A 12,817-nucleotide genomic window follows, 5' to 3' on the forward strand; every position below is an offset into this window, starting at 1 on the left:
CTTTCCCCTTATAACTGCAATGAAAAGGAGATACCACTTTTTAAAAACTGACACTAATGAGGATGGAACCTGCAAAATTTGAGCTTGTAGAGGGAAAGTGGGGTGAGTGCTGGGGCTCCCATCTCTTTTCTTTTGGGAGGCCACCTGGCAGCCCTAGTTCCCAACCCCCGGATGGGAACTCCTAGAATTTCAACTGATCTCCAGACTACAGAGATCAGTTCCTCTAGAGAAAAAAGACTACTTTGACGGGCATTATACCCTACTGAGCTGCTTCCTCCATCCCAACCCCCACCGGCCCCAGGATTTACCCTCAAATCTCCAAGTATTTCTCAACCTAGAGTTGGCAACTGGAACTAAGGAAACGAAGTCTGTTTTGCTGTTGGCGGTTGTAGCCGTGGGTGGCTGCATGCAAGGAGATCCCTTCCTTGAAAGATCAGTGAGAGGATCTCCGCCTGAAGAAGCGCTCCTCACATCACAGGGGCGCCCCTTCCTTCCCTCTGGGGTAGGAGGCTGCCTGGGCTTGTAGCGGAGGAAGGTATTTGCAACGGGAACGGCAGAAATCGCGGCTGCAGAACAAGCCGTGGGGAGGGTGAGCGAGAGGGGAGGGAGCAGCGGGCCAGGCGGCGTCGCTGGGGAAAGACGCTTGGCTTCCGGGCGCTGCGGCCGGGCCCGGGTGGGTGGCGGGCTCTGTCAGTGCCACGGTGTCGCTTGCTGCTGCGGAGGGTAAGAGGCGAGCGAGCGATACAGCGGAGAAGCCTCCCAGCCTGACGTGCTTCGCCAGCCGATCCGATCCCAGCGGCCAGGCCCACCGCATGCAGCCCTCACCCTGGAGCGGAGGCGGCGGATCGAGGAGCTTTCGCGATCCTCCCGGCAGCGGCTGCTTCAGTCTCGGGACAGGATGTTCTCCAAGTTCACCTCCATCCTGCAGCACGCCGTGGAGGCGGTAAGGCCATCGGCGGCGCACGCCACGCAAGTCCGGGGATCTTTTGGGGCCTAGTGTAGGGGACGCGCATTTGAGGCCCTCACTTGACTGCCAGCTCCCCCCCCCCCCCGTCGCACACGCCGGCATCACTCCGACACCCCCAGTTTACCCCAGAAAAGCTCGTTTCCAGACATAAGGGGAGATGGTGACTTGCATTTGGGTTGCTAGAATGATGACAAGACTCCGCCCGTGCGTCTTTCATTGTAGTTCCCGGTTAGACAGGATTACGTGGCCCTGTTTGACTTTCTTCAGAGGTCCATAAACAGTAATGCTCGTCTCTTCCCCTTCGAAAGAGACGCCGAAACTAAGTTCCCAATAACCGCCGACCCTTGCGGGCGTATTTCCCTGGACTAAAGCGCCGGGACTTGGCGCCCTGCTCAAGCAGCCCCTTAGCCCGGCCACCCTCCTGCTCTCGCAGTATTCTAGCCAAGAAGCCCCCTGAAGAGCTCGATACTGTCTCCTTTTTCATAGAGGCATCCAGGAAGTTTTCCCCATTTTCAAAGCACATTGGATAGAATTTTGGTTATTGGGTTTATATTCTGAAATATCTACAGCAGTATTTCCCAAACAGAATTCTGCGAGAAATCATGGAATAAATAAATAATTTTTTTGAAATACTGTGAAAAATCCCAAATATACAAGCACAGGCATCACACTGAAAGTAAACTTCGCATTTACTTTGGATGTGAACTTTATTTTGATGTTTAAGTAAACTTTATTTTGATTTGATATTTTGATATTTAAGAAATATTTGATAATACAAAAAGGCAGGAAAATGCTTTACTTTTTTTTCTTACGATGTAAGCTGACATATGTAGCAGTTTTTTTCTTGAGAATAATTTAGAAGTCATTGAAATCTGCTCCCCTCCATCAACTTCTTCTGACCTGTGAACATTTTGATGGGTAGGGGTTCCTCAGGATTTGAAAAATTAATTTAGAAGTTTATCCATAGAAAAAGGTTGAGAAGCTCTAGCAATAAGCAAGTGCCTCTGGGTTTGTGTTGATTTCTCTTGCCACTGCAGTCTACTCCCAGGCTGTCTGGGTTAAGAAGCAGACCTTTCGGTTGTAGAGTATGGATGGGTGAGGTGGGGCTTGGCCCCTTGCTCCTTGTCTCTGTAGAAATTAAACATTAATTGTCTCTCACCCCCACTGTAAACAGTACCAGTTACGTTTCTATCTTCATTACCCTCACAGTTCCCCAGATGGGAACTCCAATAACAAACTGTTCATACTTGCATAGATCCTTTCCAGAACGTGTTCATTATTAAGGATTCCCCAAGCATTTAGCATTACAACCCCACTGTATTCCTGTTTTTGTTATATGTGTTTATTTCACTTTGTGATATTTGAAAATCACATTGTTAGAGTATTGTTATAAAAGGTTCTAGTGGAAGGAGACTGTTCAAATAGACATGGGATCCCCAGGTGCTTGGCTTCACTTTGTTTCATGGTCCTAGAACTAGAAACAGAGAAGAAGCATAGACACCCAAGACTCAGTGTAGAGGTATGATATCTGTTCTCTGAACACCTGAGGAACTGATACACTTTTAAATAAGGGACGCTTTATGCTCAAAATTTGATTAAAAAGAAGCCAGCTAAAACAAGATGTCAAAAACAGAAATGTCATCTGTCAAACTTGATGCTTCAGAGTGGAGTAGACTTTTCCTTTTTCAGTGATGCATTATAAGGGTCTTGTCAACTGGGCAGTGAGTTAGAAATGTATGAGGCCTGTCATCCTTCTAGTAAACAGAGGGTTTTTTTCTTTAAATGTTTCAGGCTATTTGGGCTTGTGTAATGGAATAGGAGGCACGTCATACACTAGCCCGTCTCCATTCTTGGTTGGGGCAAAAGTTCATTACAATTACTATTTTACCTTCCCTTAAAATATCCAGGTTACTCCAGATGATTCCATGACCTGTGGCAAAGAATTCCAAAGGTTGATTATATGCTGCAAAATAGAACTTGCCTTTGAACTGTTGCATTGCCCTTTAATTTGCTTGAACCTCTGCTTGCATAAGTGTTATGAGACACACTAAAGATGAAGCCTCCAGTATTTTCTTTGCTCTTTGACAACTTTGAATGTCATTCCGTACAGGATAGGCCTGGGCTATAACCACTAATCGCTTCTTTCTCGGTTAAAGTGTTTAATAAGAAGTTGTCAATTCTAGTTTACATGGCATTTTACCATGTGCTAATTTCTTAACATCAGGGCTGTTTGTTCTCCTCATTCATACTTTCTATGCACATGTTTAGGTATTCATACAAAATGGTTTCATGTACACTTAAAGGGTGAATGCGGCAAATGTTTTTGCAAATGTGTCATACAGGTATGCCCACTAGGGAGCTGGGAATGGCAGCAGCTTCTTTGCAAATGTACACTTGTTGGACAGTCCAGGTTAGTCATGTAATAAATGAATCAGTTGTCATTTGGAGACTGACAGTGTCATTCTAAGCAGACGTACACCTCTCAAAACCCATTTACTTCAGTGGACTTAGAAAGGTGTAACTTTGCACTGTAGGATATGATAAGAGATGTATTATAAATTACTGTTGCGGTATAATTGCAGTACCACCTATTTCATGTAAAATTCTAGACAATGCACAGTAAAATACCAATAAAATTTGAAAGCAGAAAATCGCATAGTGTTGTATCATTGTTTTCGACAGTGAGCCCTGATGTGTTTAGCGCGCAACTGGACATGAAATAGCACAACTCTGAGTCTGATGGGAGGGGGTTCTTTTGGCACTATTATAAAAATTAAAACATATTTTAGATTACATTAGAGCCTCAGCAGCAGCAACCTCTGACTTTTTTAAAAAAAATCAGGGATCAGTGAAAAAGGCCACAGCCTGTTACTGAGCTCTGGCCCTGTGATTAAGAATAAATGCTGTAGTAAACAGAAGTCAGTTCCTTGATGAGTTGTGATTTTGTGTACTCCCCAACCCCCCGTCAGCTTTGTACTATTTAACTTTTCTTGTGCAGTCTAAAGTAAGGGTCCTGGTATCTAACAGTGTGGTTTAGAAAGAATCTCTGCTGGATATTGGTTCTCAGAAGCTGAATTTGTTAAAAAGAATTATTTTGTCTATTTCACTATTATATTTCTTCCTAGTTCCAAATATGAGGATAATTCAGGATCATTGCAGCTCTGCTATGTTTGTTAAAAGATTTAAAGGTGCAGTATAAGCACAAAAGAATGTTACAGCCTGATCCGATGCAGAGTTAAGCATGCCTTACTCCACTGAAATCAGAGTTAGACTCTAATTCTGTGTAGGCTCGAACTGTTGAAGTTCTATGCAAGTAATAATTTAGTACAGTACACCAGTGGAACCTTTAAAAAGAAGAGCCCCATATTATTATTTCTTAAAGAACAAAAAAAATTCATAAATACAGTACAATGAGGAATGTTTGTAATACTAACAGTGCAATCCTAAAAAGAGTTACTCCAGTCTAAGCCCATTGAATAACTCTTCTTAGGATTGCACTATAAGTGTATTTGCTTGCTAGTATTAAATCTATAGGCTTACTTAAATCTTTAAGTAAATGTGTTGAGGTCTGGGACTAAACAATTCACAACTCCTTGTTAGAAAGGGTGTTCAATGCAGTGTACACAGGGGTAATTGAGTTGGGGGACCTGTATAGAGAGCAGATTAGAATTTTCATTGGATAGAACCTTTTCCAAATTTTTCAGGATAATATAGTCATGCCACTGGAATCATGCTTTTCTTGTCTCATTCTGTTTTTCTTTCAGTTTTTAAAAATATTATCATCACTGATTTTGCAACTTTTACCTTAACACAGCTTATAATTCAAGAACCCTATTTGAATAAAGTTTTCAGGATTTTGGTCCCAAGTTATTTTTCTGACCACTAGGAATAGAAACACAAACACAACCCACCCCCATCTTTAATTGTGTCACAAACATGGAGAAACTAGACAGGTACACACTTCTCTGCACCAAAGAGATAAATGATGGAAAAACCTGTAATGGTTGGATTTTATCTGCCAGGCATTTAGTAAAAGTCACAGAAGCTTTTTTTTAAAAAAAGGTGGCAGTCTTTTGAAGCTGATGTTATATGTGAAGGATCAGGGTTGAGCAGCCCCCTCCAGTCTTTAGATGAAGGATTGTCCGGACTTGGAATGGAAGTTGTCATCCTGACACGTGAATCCTAAATTCACCTAGAAAGACTGAGAACTGAGTACATACCAAGAGTTAAAATGCATCTGTCAAGACCAAGAGTCATTATTTAATGTCTCCTGTCCAATGAGCCACCTTTTAAATAATGTGACCTGAAAATCCCACAGAACAAGCTCTTCATCCCCACAAGCAGTTTTGCAGCCCTTCCTAAGGGAAAAAACACAGTCTGTGTGTTTTATTATGAATCTGAGAATTTGTAGTAAGTAATAAACAGATTTGCCTTTAACAGTAGCATTTGTGGTTCAGCAACAAGTCTGACACACAAAACTGTATCCTTTGGCTTTAATTTATTCACCACAACCTAGAAATGGCAATGTTTTCATACCAGAGTGTCTCAACTTTTGGAACCTTTTTGGGCCAATCAGAATGTTATGGCACCATGTGGAGACTATTGGTGTGTGGGGTGGGGGGTGGGATGGGATGAGATGCTTGAAAATAGCTTTCCCATGATAACCGCCGATGGGACTGTGAGTTTTCATACTAGTTCCATGTATTTCTGACAATTACTAGCATGAAGAAGAACAGTACAGCACGGGATACCTATTATGCAGGCCATTCCTGGCTATCATTGGAAATGTACCCCCACCCCACCAAGAGAGCTGCTGAAGAATGAGGAGGGAATCTCATGCATATTTGCCAAGTGCAAACTATTTACTAGCACACATATTTTCTTTCTGACTATTTTAACAAAGCTTTGTTCCTGTGTTTGTATACACTGGCTGTAGGCCTTTCCCAGGAGTAAGCCCCATTGAATAATATAAGACTAGCTTCTGAGTAGATCAGTTTAGGTTTGGTCGCACTATGTAAATGATAGGAAATAGGATTATATGACTACATCAAGGTATGTGCTTGGACTCATAATCATTAAGTGTGCTGAATATGGAAAAAAAACCTTCTGAGCCTTATTGATACTGGTGCACATTCAGTAAGTTGTGCATTGTATGAGAGTATTCGAAGCAGACTGCAGGGAGAGATTAAGGGAGCCTGAAATTTATCTAGGCCCTGAGCATGTATGTCAGAACATAAATATGGATTGGGGTGATTGATTATTACTTCAGCTTGGTCTGTTGAATAAGCTGAGGAAGGCCCAAGGCCAGTGGCCGTGCTCCAGGGCTCACTGTGTACACAGAGTTCCTATATCTGGTTACAGCAGGAAAATGTTCACTATTTCAGTGGATCATGTTGTAAGTTATACTTTTCCTTGGATTTGTTCTGAAACATTAATAAATCTTTTTGTATCTTTCCTGCAATCTGTAAGTTTGAAACTGTCTTATTTGTCATATCTGCCTCCCGTTTCTTTTTATTTCTGAAGCTTGCACCATCCCTTCCACTGCAAGAAGATTTTGTTTACCACTGGAAGGCAATTACCCACTACTACATAGAGACTTCTGGTAAGAGTTAAACTTGTTTGCCTCTTCATCAGATAGGTGCTGCTTTGTTCTGAGGTACCTACATTATGATCTAGGAAATAATAAAATCATCAGGCATGTAAGATAGTAATGGGCCTTGTGTATGACACATCACAATTCTGCGCATACCCCCACATGTTCAGTAGTGCCAGTCTAGTGATCTGTCATCTTTGGATGTTGCAATTCATTCCTCTGACCTTGTTCCTTTTATTTGTAGACAGTTGCATAAGAGGGAACAGCAAACCTACCACTAGATTATTTATATGCTTGCAGCATGGCAGTGAAAATTACTGCTAGATTCATCATACCAAATTATATCTCCTCTGCATTCAACCTGCTGTGCAAATTAATGTCAGATAGAGTTCACTGACTTCAGTGATGTCACCTTACCCCAGTATAAGATTCAAAAAAGCCTTTTATTTCCCTTCTCAGCTAAATTAGCTCGATTTAATACTGGGATTTAACCTCAGAAAAGGTTTTGCAAAATGTAAATAACATGGGAAGTGTGCCGCTGAGTTTATCCTCAAGCAGTTTTTTTAGCAGTAAAATTAAACACACACAGTTATGATTTTGTTTTGGAAAGTTATTTTTGTTAGTTAGAACTACAAAGTTGTCGTCGTTTTGATGTATTTTTTTCCCTTGCAAATATATATGCTCTGAAACAGTGTGATTATCCTCCTCCGCTTCTCTATAAAGCACAGTTCCATGCATGCATGCTGATTTCAAGTTCAGTTGAAACAACACATTCGATTTTTGTCTTTTTTTTCTATTTCTCCTATAATAGGAGAAAGTGAAAAAACCCACACAAAGTGTGTGATTGTATGAATGTAGTAGCACAGGTATTAAACTAAAAATTAAGGCTGCATTTTAATGGTTTCTCTTTCTGTAGATGACAAAGCTCCTGTGACTGATACCAACATTCCATCTCATCTGGAGCAGATGTTGGATATTTTAGTTCAGGAAGAAAATGAGAGAGAGTCTGGGGAAACAGGGCCTTGCATGGAATATTTGCTACATCACAAGATCTTGGAGACGTTGTACACCCTGGGCAAGGCTGATGTAAGCATGTCAGATTCTACTATCGCAAGCCCATATTCTGTTGTTAAGCATAAATGTGTACCTTAGTATGTGGAATTCTCCAATTTTTCCAGTCTCATTGAGAAAAAAAATGAGGATGCATGTTAGGACTTACGCTATGTAATCTGCCTTGAGTCACAGTGGAAAAGGTGGACTATAAATAACACAAATAAAATAAATAACTAATAAAGATGTGGGGGTGGAAATAGGGAGTATATGACATGGATTCAAGTCCAGTAGCACCTTAGAGACCAATATCTGTATCTGACAAAGTGAGTTTTTATTCATGAAAGCTTATACCCAGAAAATGTTGTTGGTCTGTAAGGTTCTACTCCCCTTACCTGGATGGCCCAGTCTAGCCCAGTCTTGTCATATCTTAGAAGCTAAGCAGGATCAGCCATGGTTAGTACTTGGATGAGAGACCAACAAGGAAGTTCAGTGTTGTTATGCAGAGGCAGACAATAGCAAACCACCTCTGTTTTATTTGTTGCCTTGAAAACCCTATAGGGTCTCCATAAGTCAGCTGTGACTTGATGACACTTTACCTGTAAGTTGCTACTGGACTCAAATTGTGTCCTGCTACTACAGACTAACTTGGCTACCCAGCTGAACCTCTAAAGACATGGAAAGAGTGACTGAGATCCATATGAAGGTCCTGGGAGCTATGCTGCATACAAAACATATTAACTTCTAATTGAGTTGTCCCTGTGTTGTTCCTAATCCCTTTTCAGAAACTGGCAGTATGTTATCAGATCTTTTTCCATATACATGAGTTAGAAAGTAGTGTTCATCGTCGTGTCTTCTGTTCTGGCACACATGGGAATTGCACATGCACAGTCCAGCTGTGGATATTCCAAAGCTCCTAGAGATGTGAAACACCTAGCCTTTTCGCGTACTTTCCCCTTAGGTGCAGCTATAAAAGACAGGGTGAGCGGCTCCCTAACTCAGTTTTTTTTTTGATGCCACCGAAGAAGGATGTGTCTTCTTACTGCTCCTTGGTTTCATGCAAGTTAGGGACTTTGATTCCATGGCGTCAAAGGCCCTCTTCAAGACGTGTTCACATTGTAGGACAAAGATGGCCCACTTAGATGGGCATGAGTGAAAGCCGTGACACGTTGCGGTGTGTGGTCTGCAAACAATTTATGGCCAAAGCACACAATGAAAGGGCATTGAGACTTAAACGGATCTTTGGAGTCTCCAGTCATAATGCCACAGATAATGGACCACAGCACCCAGAATGGGCCTCTTTGGTTCGTCCAGCATATTTGGTGCTTATTACTGCTCAGAAATACCAGTTGGTTCCAGCTACATCTTCATCGGTTCCATCTCAGTGCCAGTCAGCATCAAGTACAAAAAAAGGCTAAACTCAAGTTAAAGCAAGCTGACTTCTAAGTAAAAAAACCTTCTTCTTCAGTTCTGAACTCATCAGTTGCATCAAGTCTGCCCAGGGTTCCGGAACTCCATCTTTACTTCAGTTCCATCTCTTTCAGAGGAGAGATTCCTGATATCATAGAACCATCTTCAGCCATTTCTCCATTGCCGCCATCACCAGTATGGCCTGTGGAAAGATAGAAGGGTTCCTCAGACCCATCTAAAATAACAATAGCTTTGAACTGGCTCCTCACCATAGACACCATTGATTCTATTATTCTCCATATGGTTCACTTTACCATTACTATGCTTATGGGTTTGAAGATTCACCGCACATGTACCCACCCCTTCATTACTTCTTCCATGACGAAGATCCTTAAGTTTTGGTTCACTCAGAACCAAGAGGTAAAGCTAAACCTGCATCAGTTCTGACCAGTTTCAGAAGACAACGCTGCCCTGGAACCAATGTTGAAAACACTATGCATTCTGATGATGATTTCGATGTCGTCTCAGATCTTGCATTAGAACCTTCACCAACAGAATTTCTTACTGAGGATTCTACAGTATCCCTGAGTGAGGATCTCCACTTGTGAACTAAGCAGTTAGTCCGGAAGGCAAGATCTCAGGACATTGAGGTGATTTGCTCTACTCCAACTTCTTTGGATCTGGTCTTCAAGATCTTGCACTCAGAAGTGACCAGACCAGTCACATTTCCAAACATGCGAGGCATGCTTGACATGACCAAAGATGTGTGATTCAGACCAGCCTCGAATCCAGTGATGTCAAAAAAGCTGGATAATATGTATAAAACCAAACAAGAAGGATCAGGTCTTCTGTTTGCACCTTCTCCTGCCAATTCTACTGTTACCAAGACCCTCCAAGGCAAGGGCCTCCAAAAAAGCACTGGCCATTCAGCTCCGATTGATATGGAGGACAGGAAACTAGACATACTGGGTAGGAAGTATTATAGCCATAACCTTTAGAATCAATAATTGTGATTTTGCAAGGAGAAGCTTTGAGGCTCTCCAAACAACAAATTAATACAGCCAGGCTTATTTGTGATTGCTCTTCAAGAGTTATGGCCTCTGCAATTGTAATACATAGGCATGCATGGCTCAGAACCAAAGCACTAACCCCTCACAATAGGATGAGGGTAGAAGACTTTCCCTTTGAAAGTACAGACCTTTTTTTGTCCACCACGAATGAGGCACTCAAAAAGATTAAGGTTGATAAAGTGGCAACAAGGTCCTAGGATATCACACTTCTCTACCCAAATCCTTTTAGACAGAGATTTTCCCCAAGGTCATATACACCTTATAATAGTAAATTCACTCAGTTCCATCTCCAACTGATGCTCACATTGCCCAGAGGCTCTTCAACAGCGCTCTTCCTCTGCCTCTGTTCAACCTCAGAGGAAATGTTTCTGAACCAAATTAAAGGACCGTACCAAATCCCCAAGGTCTGAATCCAATAAGCAAGGCTTTTGATGCCACACCTTCATATGCTGTGTCAGTCAACCATTCACTTTCTCTACAGGCTTGGGAGTCAATCTCCCAGGAAGCTTGGGTGTTGTCCACAGTCAACCAAAGCTACTGCCTGGAGTTCAGGACAATTCCACCCAACATTTCTCCTCCACCTCCTCCCACCTTACTCTTAGAGGAAGTGCAGTCATTACTGAAGAAACAGGCCATTGAACTGGTTCCACCCATTTATACTGACAATGTTTTCTTGGTATTTTATTGTGAACAAAAAGTCTGGGTTCCCACCCCATTTTAGACCTTTGTTCTCTAAACAAGTATAGTTTTGAAAAAGTTTCAAATGTCATTTGAAATGTCACTTAAATTAGGAGATTGTCTTACTGGTACTTTTCTCTATACCTACGACCGATACACAGGCCCATTCCATATGGCATACTTTAACCCCGCAGTACTGAGTATTTGCACCGATCAGTGCTGAATCAGCTTGAGCTCCAAGCATTCTGCGCTGCTCGACCCCGAAGCGATTTGGAGCCTGCAGTCTTACAACAGCAACATTTGATTTATATATTGTCCTTTGGGACAGCTTAATGCCCACTCAGAGCTGTTTATGAAGTGTGTTATTATCCTCACAAGGTGGGTGAGGTAGGTGGGGCTGAGAAAACTCCAAGAAGCTGTGATTGACTCTAGGTCACCCAGCTGGCTTCAAGCAGAGGAGTGGGGAATCAAATCTGGTTCTACCATATTAGAGTCCTAATGCTCTTATCCACTACACCAAACTGCCTCCCTGACAAGTTAAGTGTTTGTTTCAAGCCGCCTTTTGTGTGGGCTGGAGCTGATGTCATTTCTTTTTTTTTAATTTCAGAGCATGCATTGTAACATTGCAGTGTTGGAGACCAGTTTGTTCACACTACCCCCTTCTTCTTGTCCCTGTATTCGCTGATTGGGCAGTGTCATGCCCACCAATTTTTTTATTTTAGAACATGAGCTCCGGTTGTAAAGAGAGGAAATAAAAAAGTAAATCCAAGAAGTGATCAGTGAGGAATGTGGATTGCCATCAGGGAATGGGACACACATCGTGTTTATAGGGGAAGAATGCTGGAATGTTTCACAGCTTTGCGATTCTCCCTTCATTAAAAAGGGGTTGGGATTGGGTGCACGTTTGCTTGGGGTTTGTTTCAGGGTTTTCCTAATGTCCAAGAGGGAAAAAATAAAGACATGTGTAGAAAGGTGGGGAGGGAGGGAACAGTTTCTGCAGCTGTCTGAGAAAGGAGGACACAGCACTATGATCCTTCTCGGAAAACTTCTCTGTGTGCCAGGTAATACGAGTTTTTTAGATTAAGAGTTTAGAAATTAGAAGGAATATTACCACAGTGACGTTTCAGCATTACTACCGTACTACTTTTTTTTTACTACACAAAAAGCGGAAAAGGAATTCAGAGAGCTGAAGAGGGAGAGAACGGTTTCCGCAGCCATTTGAGAGAGGAGGACTCAGCACTACGATCCGTCTCTGTAAACTTCCCCGTGTGCTAGCCAATACTTAGGTGGAAATGTTTAGATTTAGGATTTACAAATTAGATGGAATATAAGTGCAGTAATGTTCCAGCGTTACTACTGTTTCAAAAAAGAAAAAAACGCAGAAAAAAAGTTTGTGGAGCTGAGGAAGAGTGGGTGTGGTTACCGGCAGACAGACCAACTGGCTCCTGGGGAAAAAGAAGAGGGAGAGACGAGAAGCAGAATGGGAGTATGGAGCTTCATGCAGACAGGACACGCTGCAGCATCAACTGTGCAGTGGCTGTAAAAATAAATTGCGAAATATAAGCAAGGAAAAGAAACGGGGAACAGATGGATAGATGATGTATCTGCATCCCACGACTCCTTTGCATGTGTGGAACTCTGGAGAACATGCGAAGCAGAATGGGATACTAAACGCTGTAAAATGACCATGCAGAAAGGGCCTGAGAGACTTTTGCACACCCTTGATGTTAAACGTGCTTTGTGCTTCTTTGGGACAGGACAGCTCCTTTCCGAAAGAATCCCAATTTCTTTGTCTCATTTAAAGGGCCCAAAAGGGTCTGAAGGTCAGCACACAGACCATTTCAGATTAGTTTGGCTCATTAAGGATTGTTCTAATCAGTCTAAACAGTACGTCCATTGCACATAAGAGCCCACTTTACAAGGGCTTAATCCACCTCGTCAGCCTTCAACTTGGCCTCCCTTAGTGAACTTGTGTAAGGCAGCCACCTGGTCTATTCCGTCCACATTCATCAAGTATTATGCCGTTGACGTGGACTCCAGAAGGGATGC

General features: G+C 42.3%; 1 protein-coding gene across 2 annotated transcripts in view; it reads left to right on the top strand.

The window, feature by feature from the left end:
• The first annotated feature begins 391 nt into the window (after positions 1-391).
• FHIP2A (FHF complex subunit HOOK interacting protein 2A) overlaps positions 392-12,817 on the top strand; it is a 45,298-nt gene continuing 32,872 nt past the window's right edge. Inside the window, exons 1-3 of one of the 2 annotated variants that reach the window (XM_054982707.1) lie at positions 392-943; positions 6,491-6,569; positions 7,477-7,646. In XM_054982707.1, the coding sequence (XP_054838682.1) occupies positions 899-943; positions 6,491-6,569; positions 7,477-7,646 (294 nt within the window). In that variant the 5' untranslated portion in view covers positions 392-898. The remainder of the gene's footprint in view (positions 944-6,490; positions 6,570-7,476; positions 7,647-12,817) is intronic. The other variant, XM_054982708.1, reaches the window with a different exon arrangement.

Source organism: Eublepharis macularius, chromosome 6 (genome assembly GCF_028583425.1).
Source record: "Eublepharis macularius isolate TG4126 chromosome 6, MPM_Emac_v1.0, whole genome shotgun sequence".
NCBI lineage: Eukaryota > Metazoa > Chordata > Lepidosauria > Squamata > Eublepharidae > Eublepharis > Eublepharis macularius.